The sequence below is a fragment of the Umbelopsis ramanniana genome (genome assembly GCF_025399195.1).
Source record: "Umbelopsis ramanniana AG unplaced genomic scaffold K450scaffold_88, whole genome shotgun sequence".
Taxonomy (NCBI): Eukaryota; Fungi; Mucoromycota; class Umbelopsidomycetes; order Umbelopsidales; family Umbelopsidaceae; genus Umbelopsis; species Umbelopsis ramanniana.
This window is the reverse complement of record NW_026252174.1, coordinates 18636-41628: the sequence shown is the minus strand read 5'-3', so window position 1 is coordinate 41628 and position 22993 is coordinate 18636. Positions and strand designations below refer to the sequence as shown.

The 22993-nt window shown below is 44.3% G+C and overlaps 9 protein-coding genes across 9 annotated transcripts; 7 read left to right on the top strand and 2 right to left on the bottom strand.

The window, feature by feature from the left end:
• Positions 1 to 496: 496 nt before the first annotated feature.
• K450DRAFT_275581 (uncharacterized protein) lies at positions 497 to 1847 on the top strand (the record flags this gene model as incomplete). Its single annotated transcript, XM_051593176.1, has 5 exons — positions 497 to 592; positions 671 to 768; positions 845 to 1237; positions 1304 to 1712; positions 1794 to 1847. The coding sequence occupies 5 exons, from the start codon at positions 497 to 499 to the stop codon at positions 1845 to 1847; spliced, it is 1050 nt and encodes a 349-aa protein (XP_051440506.1).
• Positions 1848 to 2051: 204 nt separating this feature from the next.
• On the bottom strand, positions 2052 to 8420 carry K450DRAFT_261491 (uncharacterized protein). The gene is made up of 16 exons (XM_051592330.1): positions 7993 to 8420; positions 7805 to 7872; positions 7594 to 7735; positions 7460 to 7507; positions 6576 to 7394; positions 5825 to 6501; positions 5603 to 5749; positions 4713 to 5518; positions 4478 to 4642; positions 4215 to 4403; positions 3962 to 4155; positions 3286 to 3882; positions 2893 to 3205; positions 2648 to 2811; positions 2498 to 2576; positions 2052 to 2431 (listed from the first exon to the last, which is right to left on the bottom strand). Exons 1-16 carry the CDS (start codon positions 8311 to 8313, stop codon positions 2310 to 2312), a joined length of 4851 nt encoding a protein of 1616 aa, XP_051440505.1. The 5' UTR covers positions 8314 to 8420; the 3' UTR covers positions 2052 to 2309.
• Positions 8421 to 9436: 1016 nt separating this feature from the next.
• On the top strand, positions 9437 to 10452 carry K450DRAFT_180736 (uncharacterized protein; the record flags this gene model as incomplete). The annotated part of the gene is made up of 5 exons (XM_051584346.1): positions 9437 to 9526; positions 9600 to 9686; positions 9752 to 9836; positions 9899 to 10032; positions 10138 to 10452. Coding segments are annotated over 5 exons (711 nt in total), but the record flags the coding sequence as incomplete, so codon positions are not given.
• A 1417-nt stretch (positions 10453 to 11869) lies between these two features.
• K450DRAFT_165426 (uncharacterized protein) lies at positions 11870 to 12409 on the top strand (the record flags this gene model as incomplete). The annotated part of the gene is made up of 2 exons (XM_051584048.1): positions 11870 to 12024; positions 12235 to 12409. Coding segments are annotated over 2 exons (330 nt in total), but the record flags the coding sequence as incomplete, so codon positions are not given.
• Positions 12410 to 12749: 340 nt separating this feature from the next.
• On the bottom strand, positions 12750 to 14715 carry K450DRAFT_261480 (uncharacterized protein). The gene is made up of 2 exons (XM_051592329.1): positions 14612 to 14715; positions 12750 to 14543 (listed from the first exon to the last, which is right to left on the bottom strand). The coding sequence occupies exons 1-2, from the start codon at positions 14670 to 14672 to the stop codon at positions 12964 to 12966; spliced, it is 1641 nt and encodes a 546-aa protein (XP_051440502.1). The 5' UTR covers positions 14673 to 14715; the 3' UTR covers positions 12750 to 12963.
• A 621-nt stretch (positions 14716 to 15336) lies between these two features.
• K450DRAFT_261478 (uncharacterized protein) lies at positions 15337 to 16417 on the top strand. The gene is made up of 3 exons (XM_051592328.1): positions 15337 to 15379; positions 15743 to 15817; positions 15898 to 16417. The coding sequence occupies exons 1-3, from the start codon at positions 15377 to 15379 to the stop codon at positions 16201 to 16203; spliced, it is 384 nt and encodes a 127-aa protein (XP_051440501.1). The 5' UTR covers positions 15337 to 15376; the 3' UTR covers positions 16204 to 16417.
• Positions 16413 to 17890, top strand: K450DRAFT_261473 (uncharacterized protein). Its single transcript, XM_051592327.1, has 5 exons — positions 16413 to 16726; positions 16794 to 16949; positions 17024 to 17162; positions 17227 to 17351; positions 17411 to 17890. The coding sequence occupies exons 1-5, from the start codon at positions 16593 to 16595 to the stop codon at positions 17691 to 17693; spliced, it is 837 nt and encodes a 278-aa protein (XP_051440500.1). The 5' UTR covers positions 16413 to 16592; the 3' UTR covers positions 17694 to 17890.
• Positions 17891 to 18600: 710 nt separating this feature from the next.
• On the top strand, positions 18601 to 20133 carry K450DRAFT_261467 (uncharacterized protein). The gene is made up of 6 exons (XM_051592326.1): positions 18601 to 18706; positions 18757 to 19045; positions 19129 to 19428; positions 19508 to 19564; positions 19645 to 19657; positions 19857 to 20133. Exons 2-6 carry the CDS (start codon positions 18767 to 18769, stop codon positions 20084 to 20086), a joined length of 879 nt encoding a protein of 292 aa, XP_051440499.1. The 5' UTR covers positions 18601 to 18706; positions 18757 to 18766; the 3' UTR covers positions 20087 to 20133.
• A 720-nt stretch (positions 20134 to 20853) lies between these two features.
• On the top strand, positions 20854 to 22984 carry K450DRAFT_261463 (uncharacterized protein). The gene is made up of 3 exons (XM_051592325.1): positions 20854 to 21592; positions 21757 to 21825; positions 21903 to 22984. The coding sequence occupies exons 1-3, from the start codon at positions 21018 to 21020 to the stop codon at positions 22672 to 22674; spliced, it is 1416 nt and encodes a 471-aa protein (XP_051440498.1). The 5' UTR covers positions 20854 to 21017; the 3' UTR covers positions 22675 to 22984.
• The last annotated feature ends 9 nt before the right edge of the window (positions 22985 to 22993 follow it).

Genomic DNA, 22993 nt, shown 5'->3' with positions numbered 1-22993 from the left:
GGATTTGGCATGTATGAAACACAGAAGATTGGCTTGATGATAAGGCTAGCAATCCCGGAAGATATAGTGATGTCCTCATAAAATGCAGAAGATTGACTTGATGATAAGGCTAGCAAATCCGGGAAGACACAGGGATATGCCCGATGTCAACTAGTTCGCGCCTCGAGATCGAAGTTCGCAAAATTCCGTTCAACTAGGGATTATATCCGACCGATATGGGCCCCCTTTTTTTTTGCGCGGTACCCAAAGATCACAGTTTTCAGAAACATATCGATCAGAAACACAAGGAAACTTTACTGCATCGTGAGTAAATTGAAAGTATTTTATCCGTACTACCTAGCAACAACCCATGGCGAAGGGAAGTTGCCAGTTGATTCGCGTTTCATGATATTAAGTCAAATTTACTTCGCGAGTCTACGTCATCAAAAATTGCAGCACGACAATTTTTACAAAGTCGATTTTACGTAGAGACTGATCCTTTGCTACAAATACTCCAATGGGAAAGAAAAAGAGTAAGAAGCAATCACGCCCTTGGTGCTGGTACTGTGAGAAAGACTTCGACGACGACAAAGTGCTCGTAACTCATCAAAGGGTGAGTACCCTCCAACCTCAGATCAATACCATTCGACCACCTATATTAATTGCATTTTAAATCGATTCCGCTTGTCAGGCTAAACATTTCAAGTGCGATGTTTGTGGTAAAAAGCTTACTACAGCCGGTGGCATGGCTGTCCATGCTATGCAAGTTCACAAAGTAGAAATTACAAAGTAAGATCCGAACCTATTTAAAGCCAATGCTGGTAATCATGGTATTAACCACTCCACCTTTTACCGTAATATTCAGAGTACCCAATGCACTTCAAGGAAGAGAGACGCTAGAATATGAGATCTTTGGTATGGAAGGTATACCACATGAAGATCTTTTGGCGCACGAACAGGCATTGAGTAGTGGAGAAAATCCAGCGAAACGTTTCAAGGCAGGTAGCACATCCGAATACAGTGCACTGACACCCGAACAGATTCAAAAACAAATCGCTGCTCATAAAGCTGGAGGTGCACAACCTGCAGCCACTCCTCCGCCTCCGGCAGCAGGCTACTTCCAACATCCTCCTGGTGCTGGTGCTCCTCCTCCTATGGCATCCGCATACCCACCACAATATAGCCAATATTACCAACAGCAACCTCAGTACCCACCACGTCCACCACCGCCGATGGGATTCCGACCTCCACCCTATGGGTTAGTATGCAATTGGTATAGCGTAGTCCACCGTAGCCCATTACTAAATGATGCGTTCGTCTTTAGAGCTCCTCCTCCAGGATTTGGCGGGTTACCACCCCATCAGTGGACTCCACCGGCTGGAGCATATGGTTCACCTGCTCCAGGGTACCCACCTACTCCCAATTCAGCTGGTATGGCAGTTTCTCCTGTTTCTCCCGTTCGTCCACCAGTAGCCGCAGGTTACGATGCTTCCTCACCCCCCATAGCACCTCCCACGAGTGCAGCTGCGGTGCCACCGTATGCTGCACCTTATGGCTCTCCAGCAGGCTATGATTCAATTGCTGCTGCTTTTCATGGTCAAAATCCAGCTGCCTATGATCCTCACGCACAGCAGGTACCCGCGGTTCCAGCTGTGCCACAGTCACTTGCTCCTGGTAGTAAGCAAAAGCCCACCAAAATACAATTGATTTATAATGACAGCGAAATATCACCGGTAAGTGTTGTACTGGTCGGTATGCGGTTCAAGAAGGAGGAGGTGCTAACTTTTTTTTATATTTTTCTTATGCTTTTCTAGGAGGAGTATCGTGCAAGTCTGGACAAATATCGATTTGAACAAACGGTTCAATAATTTACATACCGATCGATGAGTGATTTCATTTCATTCTTCCTGATGACCTCGTTTACAGAAGTGATAAAAGCAATCTGTCTGATCCAAAACAGTCCCTACACTCCGTTGCGGATTCCCCTCCCTCAACAGAAAAAAATTAAAAATTGTATACATTGGACAAAACGGTCGCGAGCACAGTGCCCCGCAACTCTCGGTTTGTAGCGATTCCGGTAAGAGATCATACCTCGGACCGTCCTCGGCGTTCGATCATCTTTTGCAAGTAATAAATCTCTCGTTTTTCTTTTAATTGCAATTTCTATGTGCTGCTACATTCTGAGAAGTGACATGAATGTGTGTACCAGTGATGGTTATTATGCGTAATAGAAAATCACTTGGGACCCAAAATTTTTACGCTGGAAGTGTAGATGTTACTTTAAATACGAGCCATGAACCAACATGTAGTCTAGTTAACTAAGCCTTGGATCAATATTTTGAGTTACTAAGTAATCGCTCAAGTGCAGATCCAAGTTGAGGAATGGTGAGGGGTTTGCTGATATAGTCGTCCATTTGTCCGTTCAAACATTTTTCTCGATCTCCGGCCATAGCTGCAAAAACGGAAGGGGTTAGGATCGATCCTGTAGGCTAGCCACCCACTCCATCCAACATCTTACCATTGGCTGATATTGCAAGAATCGGTATGTTCCTGAAGCTTTCCTCGGAACCACGAATGATAGCAGTCGCTTGAAACCCCTGTCGATCGAGAAACATACCCATTATGTTTAGTATGGTTCTGATGTGCACCGCACTCTGCTTTAACTTACATCGCATTGTGGCATATTGCAGTCGCAGAGGAAGGCAATGTACTTCTTGCCCGTCTTGAGCATATTAACCGCTTCAAATCCATTACCAACGACATCAGATTCGTAGTTTAGCTTCAGTAGTTGTTTCTTGAGCAGTTTCTGATTAATGAGGTTGTCCTCTGCCACTATTTTTTTTTTTTTTTTAAAAAAAAATAATAAAGTCAGTCAAAGGTTCGGCTCGTCTAGCACGCTGTTTTCACACTGACCTAAAATGGTTCCCTTGATGACACCTGGAGCGCGCACAGAAGATTGCCTTCGTGGAGTGAGGGTATCTCTAGCATTCGACGACGATTCTTCGACCAGTGTGCTGGATGACGCTCTGCTACCTATACCAGGCGAGGTCATAGACTCAGGCGATAATGGAACTTCTTGTTCGTCGGTCCTTGCAATAATATGCTTTTGCAACGAGGCTTCCAATTTACCAAGAAACGATTTGTGTTGATCTGCAATGGAAATTTTTCGAGTTCGCTTTTCTATTGAAAGTTTGCTCAACTTGTCCAGCAAATTGGCACGATGAACCTTTTTGAGAAAAATGAAACAAAGAAGTGAGCATGTTAAAACAAAGGGTGGCGGACCTTACGTTCAGGGTTTTAACTTACTGGGCGTGCAATGACTTCGTCGGTAAGATCCTTGAGCCCTTTGCTTAGAGTTCGAAGAAGACCTCGACTAACGATGGTCAGAACAAATGTCTTGTTTTCTTTGCACTTTCGAACCAGTGGAATGCATTGGGACTCCAAGAAAGAATCGGCAATGAGAACATCGTAAGGCTTTTTGGCCTCTGACACCAACTGCATAGCATGGTTTATGTCGGTCGTAGTGGTTATTCCATTAATGTTGGCTGATATTAAGTTTTCCGCCACGGCCAAAGCGGCTACTTGGTTCTTGGTCACGATCAAGATGGATATGTCTTTAGGCACATTCACGTCGTCGGTCAGAGTAATGTTATCGTCTGACGTAGAGTCCTCCCCAGGCGTTCGATAGCTCGCCAAAGGTGGTGAAATGGGCCATATGATCCAGAACGTACTACCCTTGCCCAATTCCGACACAAGGCCAACTTCACCGCCAGCTTTTTCAACCAGTTGTTTAGTGATGGCCAGGCCAAGACCAATGCCTTCATAAGGTCTAGTAGAGGACGTGTTTGCTTGACAGAAAGGTTCGAAAATCTCATGCATCGACTCCTGTGCTAGACCAATACCCTAATAAAAAAAATCATTTGATTGTATTTAAATACCAGAGAAGCATTTGAAAATCTTCGAGCTTCAAAACATCACTTACAGTGTCTTCGACTTCAACAACAAGTTCAGCTGTGGCATTGGGATCTCCCTTTGATGAGCTTTTATCTGGCCAGCTATCCTCAGACTCCAACTCTGAAGCAACGAATCGACGAGAGGCTCTGCCATCGCTGAAGGATAGGCGGGTGTAAGTTTTCACGGCAACGTACCCCTTTTCGGTGAATTTGACAGCGTTGCCTAGACACAGAGGTAAGTATGTTGCATTCAGCTTCAAGGGCAGCCATGAGTTCACTTACTGAGCATGTTGCTAATACATTGTCGTATACGGGCGGGGTCTTGATTAGCGCGCTCTATGATACCTTGGTCAATGTGACATACCAAATCCAAGCCCTTGCTGTTTGCTTTTTCCGTCAAGATGTCGCAGCAATGCTGAACAAGAATACGGGGGTTGAAATCAGCAGGCTCAAAAACGAAGTTTCCAGCATCTGAATGAAAGAGTCAGTTAGCCACGTCTCCATCGATCAAGCACCACGATAGCGTGAAAGAGGCATATGCTTACCAATTTTAGCGACATCAAGGATATCCGATATCAAGGCAGAAAGAACGTGACTAGAATAGTGTATGTTATCCAAATCCGTGCGCTCCTCTTCAAACTGTGCTCCTTCTCGAAGCAATTCGACGGTTCCAATGATCGATTGAAGCGGGGTGCGAAGCTCATGAGACACTAATGGCATAAACAGTGAGTTTCATATTCTCAGGCATTTTTGCATGGGGGAAATTCCGAAAAGGCTTACCTAGAGCAATAAGCTTCGATTTTGCATCGTTGGCAGCTTCCAATACTGCGATTTTGTTGCGAGCATCCGCATACTCCAGTCGCATACGGTAAAGATTGCTGTGTGTTGTGACACGGCCAATCAGTTCCTGGGCATCAAATGGCTTAAACAAGTAGTCATCGGCTCCGGCAAATAGTCCATTCATACTGTCACCAGCAGCAGCACGAGCAGTCAACATAATGATAGGAAGAGTTCGAGTGAACGGGTTGGCACGAAGGTTTTTGGAAAGTTCAATACCATCCATGACCGGCATCATGACGTCGGCTAACACCAGATCAATCCGCCTTCGAGGCACCGCATCATCCCCTTGCATGGACATCTCGGATGCTTCTGAGGCAGCCAATCTGACAGCAATATCGAGCGCCTCTTGTCCGTTTGACGCTTCAATGACATTGAAATTGGATATTAAGGTATGTCGTATGTAAGAGCGCATATCCGTGTTATCATCGCAAACCAGAACGGTCGGCTTAAAGATATCGGCGTGGTGATTCACGTAGTCTTCAGACTCCATTGCTGGGGTCACTAATTGAGATGGTGTTGAAGGTTCAAGTGGGGTTTCTTCAGGATGCTGAGAGGGCTCTTGGGGATGCTCGTCAAAGTCGTTCCATCCTGCGGTTTCTGCTACAAACAATTTGCCATTATTGGGCATCATCCTATTGACTGTATTCTTGTGTAGGGTGTCGACCTTTATGACTGGTAGGTTGTTAGACGGTGATCTTACAGAATCATTGTCGTCAACAGAGCGGACGACTGCATGAGGGTTGAGACTGCGAAAGAGAAGGAAAAAAGTAAAACGAAGGAAGTTAGAGTCTGGAGCGAGAAATGATCAATATTAGTAACATATGCCTTACTGTCGGTAGCCTAATGGCAATTTGACGGTGAAAGTTGAGCCGACGCCTAATGTTGAGTCAACGGTGATGATACCCTTTTGACTTTCGACCAGATCTTTGATGAAGCTGAGACCAATACCGATGCCTTCGTGAGATCTGGATTCAGTACTAGAAGTGATAGACAAAACCCATTAGAATATTTGAGATGTGGCTCATCATGAAAACCAATGCGGTTATAGTCACCTGCGAACTGAATAGAAACGATCAAAGATACGGCTAATGTCCTCTTCTGCAATACCGCTTCCTGTATCGGCAACAGTGAGTTCATAGTAACCGGCTGATGATACGTTGGAACTTATTGACGAAACTGATTCGGGAGTGACTGTATCTGAGGAAGCGAGGCTGGGAGTGATGAAGGGATTACGGTAAATGGCGGCAGTAGGCGACGATGAGGATGGTCGTAAATGCCTTCGTAGGGTGAGCCGTACTGAACCTTTAATGCAGTGCTTGAATGCGTTCGAAAGCAAATTGAGAATGATTATCTCCCAGATATCAACATCAACGAATGCCGTGGTGTCATCTGGACCATAGTTTCGATTGCTCGGCTCGGACCATTCCCAAGACGGACAGTCAAGGACAAATTGAAGGCCGAAACGAACTGCGACGGTATCAAATGCGCTGGCAATTTCTCTGGTGGTTTCAGGTAGGTTGTTAACGGGCTTGTACTGAGCTCGCATCCTTCCGGTTTCGAGTTGTGTGTATTGTAGCAATGTATTGACGAGCTTAAGCAGACGATTGGCGTTGCGTTGTACCATTTTTGCCATTTCTTTGCTTTTCGGATTAAGCGTTGGATCATGTAGCACTTGGTCAACAGGTCCGAGAATAAGACTCAACGGCGTTCTAAATTCGTGGCTAATATTCTAAAATAAATGGGTGGCATTAATTGGAGTTGGAACGAAGCGAGTTAACCATTGGCAGAAAATGATCGCCTTACAGAGAAAAAGGTGGTTTTGCTACGATTCAATTCTGTTAATTCATCGGCTCGTCGTTCAGAATCCTCTATGGCTGACGTTGTACCAAGACTACCGCTAAGTTGGCTGACGAGTAGTTGAAAGTATGATCGATATTTCTCGTCATATTTGCGGAATCGATTTGTGGCTAATACCGCAATTAAGCTAATATCGTGGTAGTCCTGAGGCGATCCATGTATGGGGAAAATCACAGCGTTCGCACTAGGCCCAGTTTTCGATAAATATACCTTTTCACTATCAGGGACGGTGATATTGGGTATAGGCAGGGTCTCCACTGGTAAAGTCAGGTGTGTCTCTTTGTTGTGTACAAAACAGTCATTCATGGCTTTTGTTAGTCGATTCTTAATGACCGTGGCTGGATCCAGTGATTTCCGTACTGACTCTTTGTTCTCTATGGAATCGGATGTTGTTGAGGAGACAAGTGATGCTGAAGAACCGCGTAGTTTGTGCGAAGGGATTTTCATATTATCTGCGCTAAATGTATCGCTATGGTGAGATTGAAACTCTTCCCAGATCTGGACAGTTTCCGGAAATTGGAGTCGTGGCTGCTCTGCATGGCATCCTTCTGAAATAATGCGCCGAAATTGATTGGTTTCTCTATCGATTTCGTATAAGTCAATGGAAGGCACATCTGTACAGTTGCTTGGCACTTTGAACACTTTTGCAACCGCTCTTTTCCAATATGAGTATGTTGTGGCGGCGTTGGTTCCAACCGACAAATCTCGCAAAGTCACCATGTCTCGCTCTGAAAAGACTTTTGAGGTTTCGTCAGTCACTACGTGCTGTGAGAAATTTTGGGGTTAACTAAAGGTGTTTAATGACAAACGTCACTCGCAGCTGAACTTACAAATATGCCAATAGGCTTGTCGTGGACATCATCATGGATTGGAGAGTACTATCATAATATTGGAATTCAATAAAATTTTTTCTTTCTTTTTCTTTTCTTTCTCTTCCTCCTGCTCAATAGCAGGAGGTTCTTACCTGATAGGTAAAGTAGGTCTCTTCCATCCATCCAAACCGAGTCATCCAATAACGACCTTCCTTAAGAAAGACAGATTCTCCATCGTCTATTACGGCATATATCAAAGGTTCTATGTCTTCCCAAACATCATGCCATGATTCTCTGTGAAAACATCAAAATTGAGTGAGTGAGGATGGGCTGCATTTGCACAAGATAGCGTCGTTTTCTTACCGCATATCCCGACCAAATGCTCTTGGATGCCGTTTGCCCAGAAAAGCGCCATATTTTGCGTTGTACATCTAAAAAAAAATAGGTAGCGGGTTTATAAAAAAAAAGATTGGCAATAATTTTTTGACGATGTAGCATCGGGGGCAATTGCCTCATAAACACAATGGAGCTTTTTTTTTGTAAGCACTTACTTGCATGAAGTCTGGACCCCACCATATGCACATTGCAAATCGCGATACCAAGGCAAGTCGAATTGAATTGACCAAGATGTTGGACCAGTCTTTGGCTGGACCAAGTACTGTTTTGCTCCAGTCGGTGTTGTGTAATATATCTAGAATCTGCGGTTCTCCCTTCAGCTTATAAGGAAAGTTATCTGACGGTGCATAGAAGACTAGTTCAGGTTGTTCAAGGCCAAATTGTTTTTTCTTCGCTGGTATGACGTTTGCACTTGGCTTTTCAGCAGAATCATTCGGCACCATGCTGGAATGGATTGGCCGGCTAGATTCGGCCATGCTCAAACTGAAGATGATCGGAATGGAGTCGAAAGAAAAAAAAGGAAGAAGAAGAAGCCAGAACCTATCTTTGGTCCACTACAGGATCGAAAGACTTCGATTTTCCGACCAATTGAGGACGAACTCGAACCCAAATGATGTCATGTCCTCCACTCAGGTCTTTAGCTGGAAATGTGGATGTAGAGCAGCTTGAATTTAAGTTCAAGCCATTCCAATGGCCGATTTTCTTCCTGAAGGTCCGCCCAACGTTGGCATTTAGGGATTACTATTATGTTAACATGGCAACACCCTGTAAGGAAAATTTCAACCATGGGGGGGGAGAAAGAAATCGAGAATCGGTAGGGCCAGCCTAGATCGACAAGGCTGGGCCAACCAGAACGTCGAGTTTTTTAATGCAGATTATTTTGCCGAGCGAAACTCAGCCTGATTGTACCTGTAAATGTCTCACTTTCATCTTGTAACATGGGCTTTAAATGTCTTCTTAAGTCAATGGTGGAGGCAATGTAAGAAAGGGGGGGGGATACCCTGGGGTGATGTGACTTCTACCCCCGAGCTCAGCCGTTCCTGGCCATAGGACATGACTCGGTAGCATGAATGGCCCCGCGTCGATCACTTGATGCTGATGTCCGAGCCCAGCTGAACGAACGAGCGTTGCTGGAAGGAAGAGGTAGAAAAGGGAATCTGTAAGCGTGTGGAGTGCCAAAAAAAAGATATTTAGTGTTACCTTGTTGGATTGTTGTTATTACTGTTCTCGGTCTTTTTATTCAGAACGAAGCTGCGAACTAGTTGACTAAACCCCGTGCCTTTTTCTTTATTTTTCAACACCAACTAAGAAGAGCCTATGGCGATTCATCCCTTGGCGTGTGATTTGCCACCTTCTCCATCACTCTCTCCCGAGGACATCATGGCGAGTAGACGACCCACCTCATCTCCATTACCCATATTTTTTCAACTAGATGACGACGCTCCGCTGCCAATCGACCAGGACTATGATTCATCCATTGCTTTCCCGACGCCATACCCTCAGCAGCGAGCATTCTCCGTGTCGGAAGTCCCTGATTTTGAACCACCACACCGTCATAATCATCGCCATAGCACTGGATACCCCGGACGACGACATAATATGTTTGGCCCCTATGTTATGCTGCAAACCCTGGGAGAAGGTGAATTTGGAAAAGTCAAACTAGCCATACACTCGGAAACTGGCCAGGAGGTTAGATATGAATTTTCATGATTTGGAAATCGATTGAAGAATTTGACCAATATCGTTTATTTTATTTTCAAAGGTCGCTATCAAACTCATTCGAAAGCAAAGTATTGGGTCGTCCTCATCGCGTTTAAACAAAGTACAGAGAGAGATCTCAGTTTTGAAAGTAAGAGACTCGAACGACTTTCGAGATAGGCTAATTAAATTGTGATGGCTCACATGGGTTCTCAGGTGTTGCATCATCCATACATTGTCAAGCTGTATGATGTTGTTGAAACGGAAAAATACATTGGCATTATTCTAGAGTGTGCCTCAGGTAAACTAGCGTCCGATGAAAATTTTAATTATGAAGCCGCGCTGATATTCATACTCATACAGGCGGAGAACTTTTCGAGTATATTCTTGCTCGCAGATACCTCAAAGAAAAGGATGCCAAACGATTATTTGCCCAGTTAATTAGTGGAGTGCGTTACATGCATGAAAAGCACATTGTGCATCGTGATCTAAAGCTGGTACGTTGTAAAAAAAATGGATCAGCGCTGCGCTGCACGGTATCGGCGCCACGCGTTATCAAACTAAAAAAGAAGACTAACAATCAACCTTGCTACTCAAAAAAGGAAAACTTGCTGCTGGACCGACATCGGAATGTCATTATCACGGATTTTGGGTTCGCAAATCAATTTGCTGCCACCAAAGATGACTTGATGGCAACATCCTGTGGAAGTCCGTGCTATGCTGCTCCGGAGTTGGTGGTCAGTGATGGACTTTATGTTGGTTCGGCCGTCGATATTTGGTCATGTGGCGTTATCTTGTATGCCATGCTTTGTGGTTATTTACCTTTTGACGACGACCCCGCAAACCCCGATGGCGAAAACATCAACCTATTGTATCGCTATATTCTCAATACTCCATTGATGTTTCCCTCTCATATTGGCTCGGATGCTCGTGATCTTCTGCGTATTATGCTGGTGCCCGATCCTCGAAAGCGTTGCTCTATTGAGGACATTATGAAACATCGATGGTTAAAAGACTATCGTGACCTCTTCGATACCACTTTGGATCAACTTGAGGCTGATGCTATGGATGCGGTGGAAAGAGCCACCCCTGTGACCAACCGTACCGAAGCCTCAGACGAAAAGACGGAGGAAGAAGTACAAGTCGTTCCATCCGATGAAACCCAAGGGTTGGCCATTAGCGAGGGTGATGATATGATGAATGTTTCTGGTATAAGTTTAGAAGATCATCACGTACCGTCTAGCCCTGAATCCAATTACGCCGATGCAATGGAAATTCAAGAAAACTCTCTAGAAGCCAACCTGAATGCGGTGCACCAGCAACCTTTACTGAGCGACAAGACAGAGACTCCAGTCAGTGTTTATCAAACACCCTTGGAGGTAGACAGAAGCGAAATAACCAGCCCAGAAAAAACTCTCTCGATGGACATGGAAACCACACAACAATTTGACAATCCACCTGCGCAAGTGTCAGGCACGATAGAAAAAGAATTACCTGATATTATATCCTCCAGTGATATAGCCATGAAAGATCCCGAACAACAATCCAATACACAACAGCATTCAGATTCGAGACGTGCATCTGCCGTCCCTACCTCCATCCTTCAATCTCGATTTTTATCCAGTATGCAACGTAGTCAAAGCGCTGGCGTAGCTACTACTACTACTACAAATAGTACCACGCCAAATAATGACAGTACCCGAACCGTCTCATTCGTTATGCAGCCAAAACCTGATACACCTATGTCTGCTCGTTCAACAGGAACCAAACCATCCTCGCAAGCATCGTCCAGTCTGTTTGCGCGGGGTACCCGAAGAAAAGCCCTCAGTCTTTTGACCCGACCCACAAGTGATTTAGACGATGACATGGCACCGGCTCCCCGAGCACGTCGGGACAGTTCCGTTCGACCCGTAGGAAACTCACAAACCGTTAGATTGGTTGTCAACGGACCACCAAAGGGTCCCGCCGAGCAAGTTACCAAATGGGGTGCCGTGAGTTTAGTTCCTTCGCTATCAGAACGACCTGTGGCCCTAGACCAAAAGCCCAAGAGTAAGGGTTTTATGGAATGGTTCCGAAAGAAAGCCCATGGTGAGTCGTCCTTTTTTTTTCTTTTTCAAATGAGTGAAAGCGATGCACTCATGTCTACCGTCCTTGATTGTCTAACACATCATTTTTTTTTTTTTTCAAATGCTAGTCTCTCCGGTGGAGCGTAACCCAGGCAGAAGCGATGAAATCAATTTTGATCGTCCGCCATTAACACCACAGCCACCGGGCATGAACAAACAACTCAAGACGATGTCTAAAAACGAACTACAGTTGGCAGCCGACGCTAAGCTCAAAGTGTATAACGGAGTAGTCGATCAACAAGCGCTCACGTCACGACCACCATTTGAAGTGTTTGTAGAAGTCAAGCAATGTTTGACCAATATGGGACTCGTGGTGAAAGTGGAAGGGGATTACAAAGTCAAGTGTGTTCGAAATAAGCGAAAGTCCAAAGGGCTTAAGGCTAACCTCGAAGCAGATAGTCGAAGAAAGATGAGTAGCGGAAGTACTCTTCGATCCTTGTTACGTCGAGCCAGTGCTCAAAACCCCAGTCGCGAGAGTATCCACAGCATGCACCGAACCAGTAGCGAAGAAGAGCCTCCCAACTCCACCTCCGTCATCTCAAGTATACCCGAGCTCACTACCATATACCCTAGTCCCCCACCTGAGCGTATTGAGCCTATGTACGGTGATCCACAAACGGATTCTGGAGAAGAAGTTCGATTCATGGTGGAAATATGCAGACTCAAAAATCTACCCGGCATTTACATTGTCGATATCAGCCGTCTGCGTGGCAATGTCTGGGCATACAAGTTCTTATACCAAAAGCTGCTAGAAATGTTGGATTTGAAGTCTAAGGGTGAAATCTTACCTACATTCACCAAGCAACCTGATACAAAACAACAGCATCAACCTGCCCTAGAGCCATCCACTCCTACACCAACAGAGGCATCCTAACCTAACTTACCATAGCTACATTTTGCATTTCCTCAATCTTTTTATTTCCCAATTGTGTTTCCGTTTGTCAGTTCAGTAACAGCTCCTCCTTTCCTTCCGCACACATTGCCACCAATATACAATATCTCTCATCATAGGCATAAAATAATAAGGTGATTTATTGATATGAGGGAGGGGGTTTTTTTTTGTCATTTAAAATGGGACAACTACAATTGATGACTCTTTGGATGGGTCAATCAATGCATATTGCATGTAAATTTCATTGATGGGCGCGCACAAGTTAAGGTATAAACCAAAGACCAGAAGGATATTCTTATTGTTTAGAAGAAAAAAAATTGGAACATTTGAATGATGCAAAGTACTATATACATATCCTCTGTGTTTTTTTGTTTTGTTTTGTTATGTCATGTTGGTTAAAACCTTCTTATTTACAACTCGTCCTTGCGATACAACTTGTTCTTCCACGACTCCAAACCAGCCTTAATGTGGTCGACAAGTGCCTCATCATCCTTCTTGTTCTCAGGCTTGTCTGAGGAAAAGTAGTTGCGGATGGTGTTGGTAGCATCGTTGATATCCTTTTCGCTGACGGACTTCTTGTCATGGAAGTTGTTATTAAGGTACTCCTTAAGCCAGTTGATCTGGGATTGCGAGTACTCCTTGGCGTTGATCATTTGTTGTTCAGTCTCTTTGACAAAACTGTTGATGTCATCGGTTGCCTGAGATTGCCAGCCTTGAGCTGCGTCAGTGGCTTTAGCATAAGTGCTGCCGATAGGGGAAGTGACGGCATTGACGAGGGATGAAGCGGACGATGCTGCGGCGTCGGTAGCCGATGCAGCAGCAGATGAAGCAACAGAGACAGCAGATGAGGCAGCAGATGTGGTGCTGGCCCACTCAGCAGCCTTGGATCTAGATACAGAGGCAGAAGAATACTGGGAAGAAATGGAAGAGGCAGCTGATCTGACGTGACCAGCAATATCGGTGGGGGTAGGATTGACGTAGTTTCGGACGGTGGCCACGTACTCATCAAAAGTGGAGGAGATCAAGCCGATAACGCTGTTGACCTGATCTACACCAGCATCCTTGCGAGCGAGGAGGTCTTCACGCATTTGTTCAAAGTAAGTCTTGGGCTCAGGTTCCTTTTGCCAGAACCAATGGAAATCGGAAAATCGGTTTTGCAAGTCAGTGGTGATATCATTGATCTTGGCTTGAGTGAGTTCTCCAGTTTGCTGAAGTTTCTCCTTGACTTGCTGAACAAAAGCTTGAGTATTATCATACACTCCATTAGCATAATCGATAGCGAAGGCCTTATAAGAGTTATAGTCAGCCTCAACCGATGAGAGGGCGGCTGAGATTTGCTCTTGCGTCATGTTGCTATTCTTTTCCAAATCCTTCTTGAGCTGTTGGAACCATGTTTTATCTTGGGAAGCCTTGTCTTGCGACCAGTCAGCTACAGAGCTCACACGTTCACGAACCAAACTGACGATATGGTTGACATTATCGGCAGTTAATGATCCTTGTTGACGAAGGTGATCTCCGACTTGGTTGAACCAAGCGCTGGAGGCAGTGTCACGGGTGAAGAACCGTTGCATAAAGTTTTGACGTTGGTAGGCATTGCTGACATTGTTGACAATAGAATCCCACTGTTGAGTCGTGGCAGCCTTCTGTTTAAGAACGTCCTTTCGGGCTTTATTCAAAGCTCCCTGAATACTCTCCCAAGTCAATTCACCTTGCAACTCTGCAGTTCGAAGATATCGTCGAATTTCCGAGGTAATATAATCTACATTGGCCTCTGATGTCTCCTTGTTGGCAGCCAACTTGCTTTGTACATCGTTGGTGATGAAATCGATCTTTTGACCGTAGTAATCGTAGGTCTTTGCTGCAGTATCCTGGTACTGCTTAACAAGATCGATGTAACCGCTGTGATCGGTCTTTTTGTTGTATGAAATCTTGTGCTCGTCCAACCATTCCTTGAGTTGGCTTGTGCTCCATCCTGAGACGTCTTCAGCGGCTGAGAGATAAAGATTAAGTATCATGAAACGACATGGCCCAATGTTTCTGGATCAAAACAACACTTACCTGCCATAGAGGTCATGACGGTGAGCACCAGAGCAATGAGAAAATATCTGTTGACTTTCATGTTTAATTTGGGGCGATGTAGAGATGAAAAAAAGGAATTCTCGTGAAGAGAAGGTGATTGCGAATTGAAATGGTTATGTACTTGATTTCGATGGCACTAGTACGTCACATTGATCTCACCGTGACAATGACGTTCTCTATCCAGAATTAGGCCCCACAATAGAACAAATGTTGGCGAGGTCTAGATACGCAAGCTCTCTACTACAACGAAATTGCAGTGATAAAATCGAATCGAAATAAAGCAATGGTGCCAGCATTTTCCTCTACAGACGATTCACCCTTGAAAGAATGACAGGGTTTTGAAACTTGATCAAGTTATTGATCACCGCCTCCAGTCATAGACTTCCAAAAATGGCAATTCGAGCGCTTATGTTTAAGAAACGATGTAAGCGCTTCAATGGCGAAGAAAAGGTGATCTACCGATAAGTGCCATTAATATTGAAAATTGTTCTTTTACGCTGACTAAAAGTTATTATTGCCAAAATGTAGCGTTCACTCGCCAACCTTTTCGTTTCGGGAATTGTTTGGCAAGACCCCAGTGATCGGCCCCAAGCCGTTTCATAATTTCCCTGATTCAAGTCAAATTGCATTCCAAGGGTGATGTATATGATTTTCAACCGCCGCTTGTCACACGCATCACAAGGACCGTTCCACTCTGCAGGTATCGTTTTCGCTCTATCTTCACCTTCCTCCACAACCTTGACAATGGTACGAATCTTTGTATTTTGCATAATGACAGAAAGAAAGGGGGCTGGAATACACTGGTGTGGAAATATTTTATTGCCCTTGCGACTTGAATTCAAATGCCTTTGCGACTTTACAACCTGCAGTCCCATTCGACCAAACATGGTGGAAATAGCCTACTGTAACTTTTTTGACAACAATGGTCGTGCGAATGCTCCGAATCAACCTCATTGAATTGTTATGTGCGAGCCCGACACGCTAAAACGCGTACATTTACGCGTTTTTAGGACGATAGATCAACTTTATTTTTTTATGCCGATATGACTGGTACCACTCACTCACCGAATACGATCACAGTGTAGATTAACACGTATACTTCCTTGATAGGCGGATAAAGCTCCTGAACTAGGAAAAAGAGAAAAGGCACCAGCATTGTCACAGTCTGCTAGAGCCGGACTTCAGGTATGTTTCAATTTTGGCGAATGAACAGGAACCACTAGGTGTGTCAAACGAAGCCCTTAAACCTCATTCCTCAAATCTAGTTCCCCGTTGGTCGTATTCATCGTTATTTGAAGGAGAGGAGCCGAAACAATGCACGTGTGGGAGCCAAGGCTGCGGTATATTCTGCAGCTATTTTGGAATATTTAACAGCAGAAGTTCTGGAATTGGCTGGTAATGCAACCAAGGACCTCAAAGTCAAGCGTATTACACCTCGGCATCTTCAGCTTGCTATCCGTGGTGACGAAGAGTTGGATTCATTGATCAAGGCTACCATTGCTGGAGGTGGTGTGCTTCCGCATATTCACAAGAGTCTCATCGGGAAGACCAAGGGTCAAAAGAAGGTGTAATTTACTCATTTTTTGGTCAGCAGCGCTATGTTTTCTCAGTTCCTTCATCCTGTAAATTCGTGGGTACTACTTATTCCCTGTTTCTCCATTTTTTCTTGATAGTTTTATTAAATATTTTTTTTTCTACCTTTTTTTTTTTTTTTTTTAATTGCTTATAGCCATTCATATCGTTCTAAAGTTTCTAGTTAGCAACTATGCTGTTGTGTGTGTTTTGATGACGGAGCAGTGAGTAGAAATATCACTTGGTTTAAGGATATACGAAGAACGGCCTTTCATATTGGCAGGCAGAGGCGAGAAAAATTACTTTGTCGCAGGAGGAAAAAAAAAAAAAAGCTGCGCTTATACAAATTCAAAAATGTGACCAGCGGTGCGCTGACCTCAGATTCACCATGCGAACCATTGCCTGGATTTCGAGCTTCATTGCAGTTGCTTGCTCTGTACTGGCGCAAGATTTGGACCCATGTCAAACCAGAGACTCCAAAGGCAATCTTTATGACTTGTCTCCTCTTAAGAAATCACAAGGGTAAGCTTCATCACTTTACAAACATGACATAACTCTTTCATTAACATGCTATTGGCTCTGATGATAGAGAGATGGATTGGACCTTCTATGACCCTGATAGTAGTTTAGAATACAGACTGAACATATGCGACGAATTACAAGATAAATCAACCGGGTTGATGCGACCCGAACGAGTAGGAGCCTTTACCAAAGAAAAATCAGAAAGCAAAGGATATAACATCGGGTAACATATGGCTTTTATTTTTGGATCCATTGCCTTTCTATTTACAACAAAGTTACTTAACCTAATTACACTAGGGAGTACAGCAACACGCCGTTCATACGGGGCGACAAATTGATGATAGAATATACCAACGGTCAGCAATGTCCCCGCGATGGTGACGTTAGGAGATCTACGCTAGTATCTTTCATTTGCGATCGAGGTGTTACCGACATGGTTAGTGGATGTGATGATAAAAGGGCAGCTTAGGATGGAAGGGCTAACGCACAGTCTGTACTAGGGCACGCCTATTTTGATAGCACAACCTAGGGATTGTTATTACTGGTTCGAGTGGCGTACGCCCGCCGCTTGTCCTGTACGCCAAGCGACACAATCTGGTGGAGTGTGGACGACGATATGGACCATGTAAGCAGAGCAATTCATGTTTTGTGATGATATCACTTTTACTCATCATGAAATTTCAGTATTTGGGTGGGGGTTTTCGGATACCTGATCGGAGGCATTCTCTACAATAGGTTTGCCAAGAAAGCAACAGGCATGCAACAAATTCCTCATTACGATTTTTGGTACCTCGTTTATGACTGGGTAAAAGATATGACTTTAATTCTTGGAGGTTACATTTTCGGCTTCCTGCAGTCGGCAAGATCTCGCACCAGCCTACGAGGTAACTCCTCTAGCAACCAGCAATACCATGGTCTTGGAAATGATGAAGAGCATGCTTTTATCGACGATGATGATGAAGAGTAGCAAGTCCGACCCGAGATTTTAGCCACCAAGTGGACAATAAAAAAAAAGATTTTTTTATAGAAAATCCACGTGCAGGGACCGACCTGAATGAATTTGGCGCTGTTAATTTGTGCAACGAACCGCACTGAAGTCTCGCTAAGCTGTCTTTCCTTTATTTCGTCTTCAAATGCACCTAAGATTGTCAAAGTCATTGGTGCTCTTAGCCCTTACGTTCATTACTCTGCTTGCAACAGTGCAAGCTTATCCTCCATACCCTCCTACAGGTTCAGAACTGGCTAGCAGCCTGGATGCTCCCGAATCTCCAAAAAATACTGTAAACAAAGATGAAGACGGATTCTCACCAGATGAAGAAGATGCATTCGATGAATTCTCTGCAACGGGTGAAGATTCTTCATTAGATGAAGATAATGAAGATACCTTGGCTACTGACGAGATCGGTGAAGACCCTAAAGACGATGTAGCAGAACTCGAGACCTTGGATGATAGTTCGCTTGAAGATAGCTTGGACGATCCCAATTCTGATGACAACGCCATCGACACTTTTGATAATCCTACTCCTGGTGACAACGAAGGAGATGACTCGGAGAGCCCAGCCTCCACAGCTGAGGATAAAGTTTCTGATGCTCTTGATGCTGGCTCTGAAGACTTCCCATTTGACGGCGACAACACTGATCAAGACATCGAAGACTCTCCTTCCGGCAGTAACAAGGAGGATATTGATTTGGAAGAAGCTGATAAAGAAACATCTGACAAGGAAGAGACTGTTGATAACGAAGATGACACCGCCCATGACGACCTCGACAACTCAGAAGATGTAAACAACGATATTGACCCGGCCAAGTATGTCGTTGGTACTGATGACAATGAGGAATCAGCACCTCCTGCAGATGATATTTATGATATTGACAACAGCGACGAAGCTACTTCTCCATCGACCGATGACGATGAAGATAACACGGACGAAGAAGGTACTGGTCTTTCCGTTGATGAAGAGACAAACACCATCAACGACGACATTTTTGGATTAGAAGATGAAGTGGATTCTAATGTCGACGAAAACGGAACAGGTGTTGATGGTTTGGACGATAGCACTGATGAAAATGGTACTGAAGAAGACATCGGCGAGGACAGTCCTGATAGTTTGGACGATGCCAATGAAGATGAAACTGGCGATTCCACTGATGACGACCTGGAAAACGGTGACAACAAAGAAGTTAGTGACGAAGAGCCGGCAGATGATGAGGAAGGTTTTGACACAAACGATAAAGAAGATACTGCAGCTGATGCCGACATTGACAACGATGATGGAGCTGACGTTGATGACGACACTGAGGATGATGGACTCAAAACCGGCGAACTCTTTGATGGTACCGACAATGAAGTCGATGAGGACAAGGAAGACATTTTCCCCGATGAAAAAGTTGAACCAGAAGAGGATAAGGAAGACGATGTCAAACTACCTCAAACTGGAAGCGACAGTGATGACATTGATGAAGATCCTTTGGATAAGGAGGAAGTTGTCCCCACCAAGTACACCGGCACTTCCGACATGGAAGATGACAAGGCATCGGAAGCCAATACAGCTGATGATAACGATGCCGACAGCACAGGGTTTGGAACAACTAAAACTATTCCTCCTACTGGATATGTTAAATATCAAGGTGCACTTCTCATCGCTGGCGTTGGCATTGTTGGACTTTTGGTTGTTAAGCGATCTCGCGATACTATCGTTCAGGTGACCTTAGTTTCTAAATCCTTCCACGTTCTCTGTCTACTATTTTTAAACAATTCCCTTTTTCTTCTTTATTACCTAGGGCGTGCAAAAGCTTACTGGACGTCAGAGCCCTCATGGAAATTACAGCCACTTACCAGTAAGTTCAATTTTTTGGAGTCCTATTGCTTACCCCTCGTCTGGGTTTTTCAACTTATACATTTGTTTCTCCTCATTTAGTTGAACACGACAGGTAAATAATCTTCTTTATTTTTTTATTTTTTTTATGACTAGGGCCATGCTTTGGTTTGGTCGGCTTGGCTGCGGCTGTATCCGACTAGCCTTCAAGCTGGTCTGACCACCCGCCAGGCTTAGCTAAAAAAGCCCACTTTCCATATTTTGTGCTTTTTTGTACTGCGATGTCATTGTGTAACTAATGGGATTGTACACAGATGGAGTTGCCGGTAGTCAAAATTTATCGAATACCACTTCGGAATGGGCCGTTGATATGTCACCAGCCATCGATGAGGCACCGGAATCTAAACCGGCGACTCGAGGCTTAAAGCTGGCAGGAACCAAGAAGACCACCAATACGAAACCAAACTCCATCCCTATGAAGCCGGTCAATGACCGCAAGAGCCAAGAGTGGGCAGACTGGAAAGAAGATGAAGAGGATTGGTAGATCGATCTTATTTACTATATTTGAACAAGCATAGGCAAAGTACTCTTTGTATACTAGGCTGGAACAATAGAACCGACTATTTTGTAATTTTACATCATGCACTTTGTTTACTTGATGTTTTGAGTTTGGGCAGTCGCAACCAGAAAAAAAAAAAGTTAAGAAAGAATACTTGCGTAAATATCTCACAAGAGTAACGAGTAGGGCCCGTTAGCCATCGGTCTCCCAAATTGGTATATTGATCATTTCAAAATCTATAGTGGAGGAGTTGAAAAAAAGGGTGCGAGCGATCTCTTTCAGCCCTTGCCTGTAACTCAAACATTATAACAGTGAGATAATATGCGAAATCTTATCCACCGATGCATCTCATGTTTTTATTTCTTTTTAAGAAAGACTCTATCCAAAGCAAGGAGAAAAAGGTAAGGCAAGTCATGTCATGTCATGGTATCTAAAGGGAAAAGGTTAAGCCTACGTCGATTTGGCGGGTTGAAAGTGCGCGCTGGCGTTTCGCTGCCTCTAGACGGACAGCTTTGTGGTTAGGCTTAGGCTCTGAATAAAGCATAATTTTATTTTTACAATACCCAAATGTTACGCAAGTCGTCATTCTTTCTTCAATGATGTCTCCCCCGTCTCCACCTTCAATTTTACTTCAGCCAAGTGCAAATTGGAAGTACGCTATTAACCACGCTACGCTCGCTGGTCGTGCTGTGGTATGCTGAAAATATCCCGCAAAACCCTTGGCTATATAAAACGTCGCTTCATCTCAGCTGCCACTTTATAACCCCACCTCGAGAGATTTTTTTTTCTTCTTCTTCAGGTCTCTCTCTCTCTCTCTTTCTCTCTTTTCTTTTTTCAATTGCAGTTATATCCAACTACTAGAGGCGCTACTATATCTTCTCTACATTAATATCTTCTGTACAAAAATACACGCACCATGGAGGAACAGCCGCAACGTCAAATGTCTACGGCTTCATCTTCTGTAGAGCATCGAGGCTCGATCTATTCTGAAGCTTCTTATACCATGTCTTCTAATAGCACTGTGACCTCTTCTACCGTGTCTTCCCCTGCAACGCCACCGAACGTGTATTCGTCGCCCTCGGTATTAACCTTGGCCACAGATGGTCCTCAACCACGTTCACAATTGCTCGACCAGTCCCATTTGAAGCCAGGTGACCGAGCTTCATTATTGTCGCATGCACAAACTATCAACATGTATAGAGATAATGCAAAGAGGACCAACAATCCCAGCATCCAATTCGACTTTGCAAACTTTATTGTCGAGGCTGCTAAAGCTATGGCGGTGGATGAACCGCAGCGATGGGAATATTTGCATGAAGCTGAGCGGTTACTTCGGCAGCTCTCGCTACGTGGCCATTCCGAAGCGCAGTATTATCTTGGTAATATGTATGCCTCTGGACTTCTGAACAAGAAGGGCAAAAACGAATTCGACAAGGCGTTCCCGTTGTTTGTTCAGGCCACTAAGCACCATCATGCCGACGCATCATATCGGTAACTATTTTCAGATTTCTTTGAAACCCCGCGCCTCTCCCCCCCCCCAAAAATAATCTATAACAAAGAGCGGCCCAAAGTTTTTGCCGAGCTTGAGAAGCCGCTCTCCTTAACCACGTTGTTTCATTCGATCTAACTGACCCCCGTTTTCTAATATATCACAGAGCTGCAAAGTGTTATGAAGACGGTCTGGGTTGCAAAAGAGACTCTGGAAAAGCTGTACAATTTTATAGGTAACGCGCACAAACCATGCTTTCGCAGTTTACTACAGAAATCCCCCTTTTTTGCTAATCAGTCGAAACTCCCACAGACGAGCTTCCACGTTAAGCCACCCAGGGGCTATGTATCGGTTGGGCGTGGCACAACTGAATGGTGAACTTCGTATCAGTCGTAACCCACGGGATGGAGTCAAGTGGCTCAAGCGAGCCGGCGAATCAGCAACGGCAGAATACCCACACGCACTACATGAACTTGCGTTATTACATGAACGTGGAGTCAACAATGTAGTGTTTGTTGACTTCAGCTATGCCGTTACTCTGTACGCTCAAGCCGCAGAGTTTGGTTATGCACCTTCGGCATTTCGGTTAGGGGAATGCTACGAGTATGGTAAACTGGGCTGTCAGTGTGACCCAGCCCTTTCCATCCACTATTATACCATTGCCGCCGAACAAGGTCATCGTGAGGCTTGCTTTGCTTTAACAGCGTGGTATCTTGTAGGATCTCCCAACCTTTTGCCTCAATCGGATGAACAAGCTTACGTGTGGGCTCATCGGGCTGCCCAAGCTGGATTACCTAAGGCTGAATATGCCATGGGTTACTTTACTGAAGTTGGCATCGGTATCACCAAGAACGCCGAAGAAGCATTAATGTGGTACGCATTGGCTGCGAAACATGGCGAGGAAAGAGCCATGAAGAAAATAGAAGGAAAGCCTCTGCCGACGATCCCCCTTGTCGCTCGAATGCAACAACAATCCTCTCCCAACTTCAATAATCCATCTCCTTTTGGCGATATTCAAAAGGAGAGTAAATGGACAAAGAAAGTATTTGATTCCATGAAGAGAAACTCGAAAACATTTGCTTGAGGCGACTCAAAAATCCTCATTTAGACATACCAAGAACTTCAAAGAAACATTCATTTATCCATCATCAACCATCGCCACATCTTGCTTGTATCATCTGTTTTCGCATTCCTTTTTGTTGTTTGTTGTACCTTTTTCTCTCACCATGACCTTCACTTGTACAGCATTGGAATGCTAGCTGTCCGACTCATTGTTTCATTTTATATACTCGATGCTTTTATTCCCCATTATAGTGGAGACTCTACTTATATATATCTCCTTTTTTTCTGCCAACATCTTTTATACATAAAAATTAAAATGTGATAAGAAGAACAAACCGATG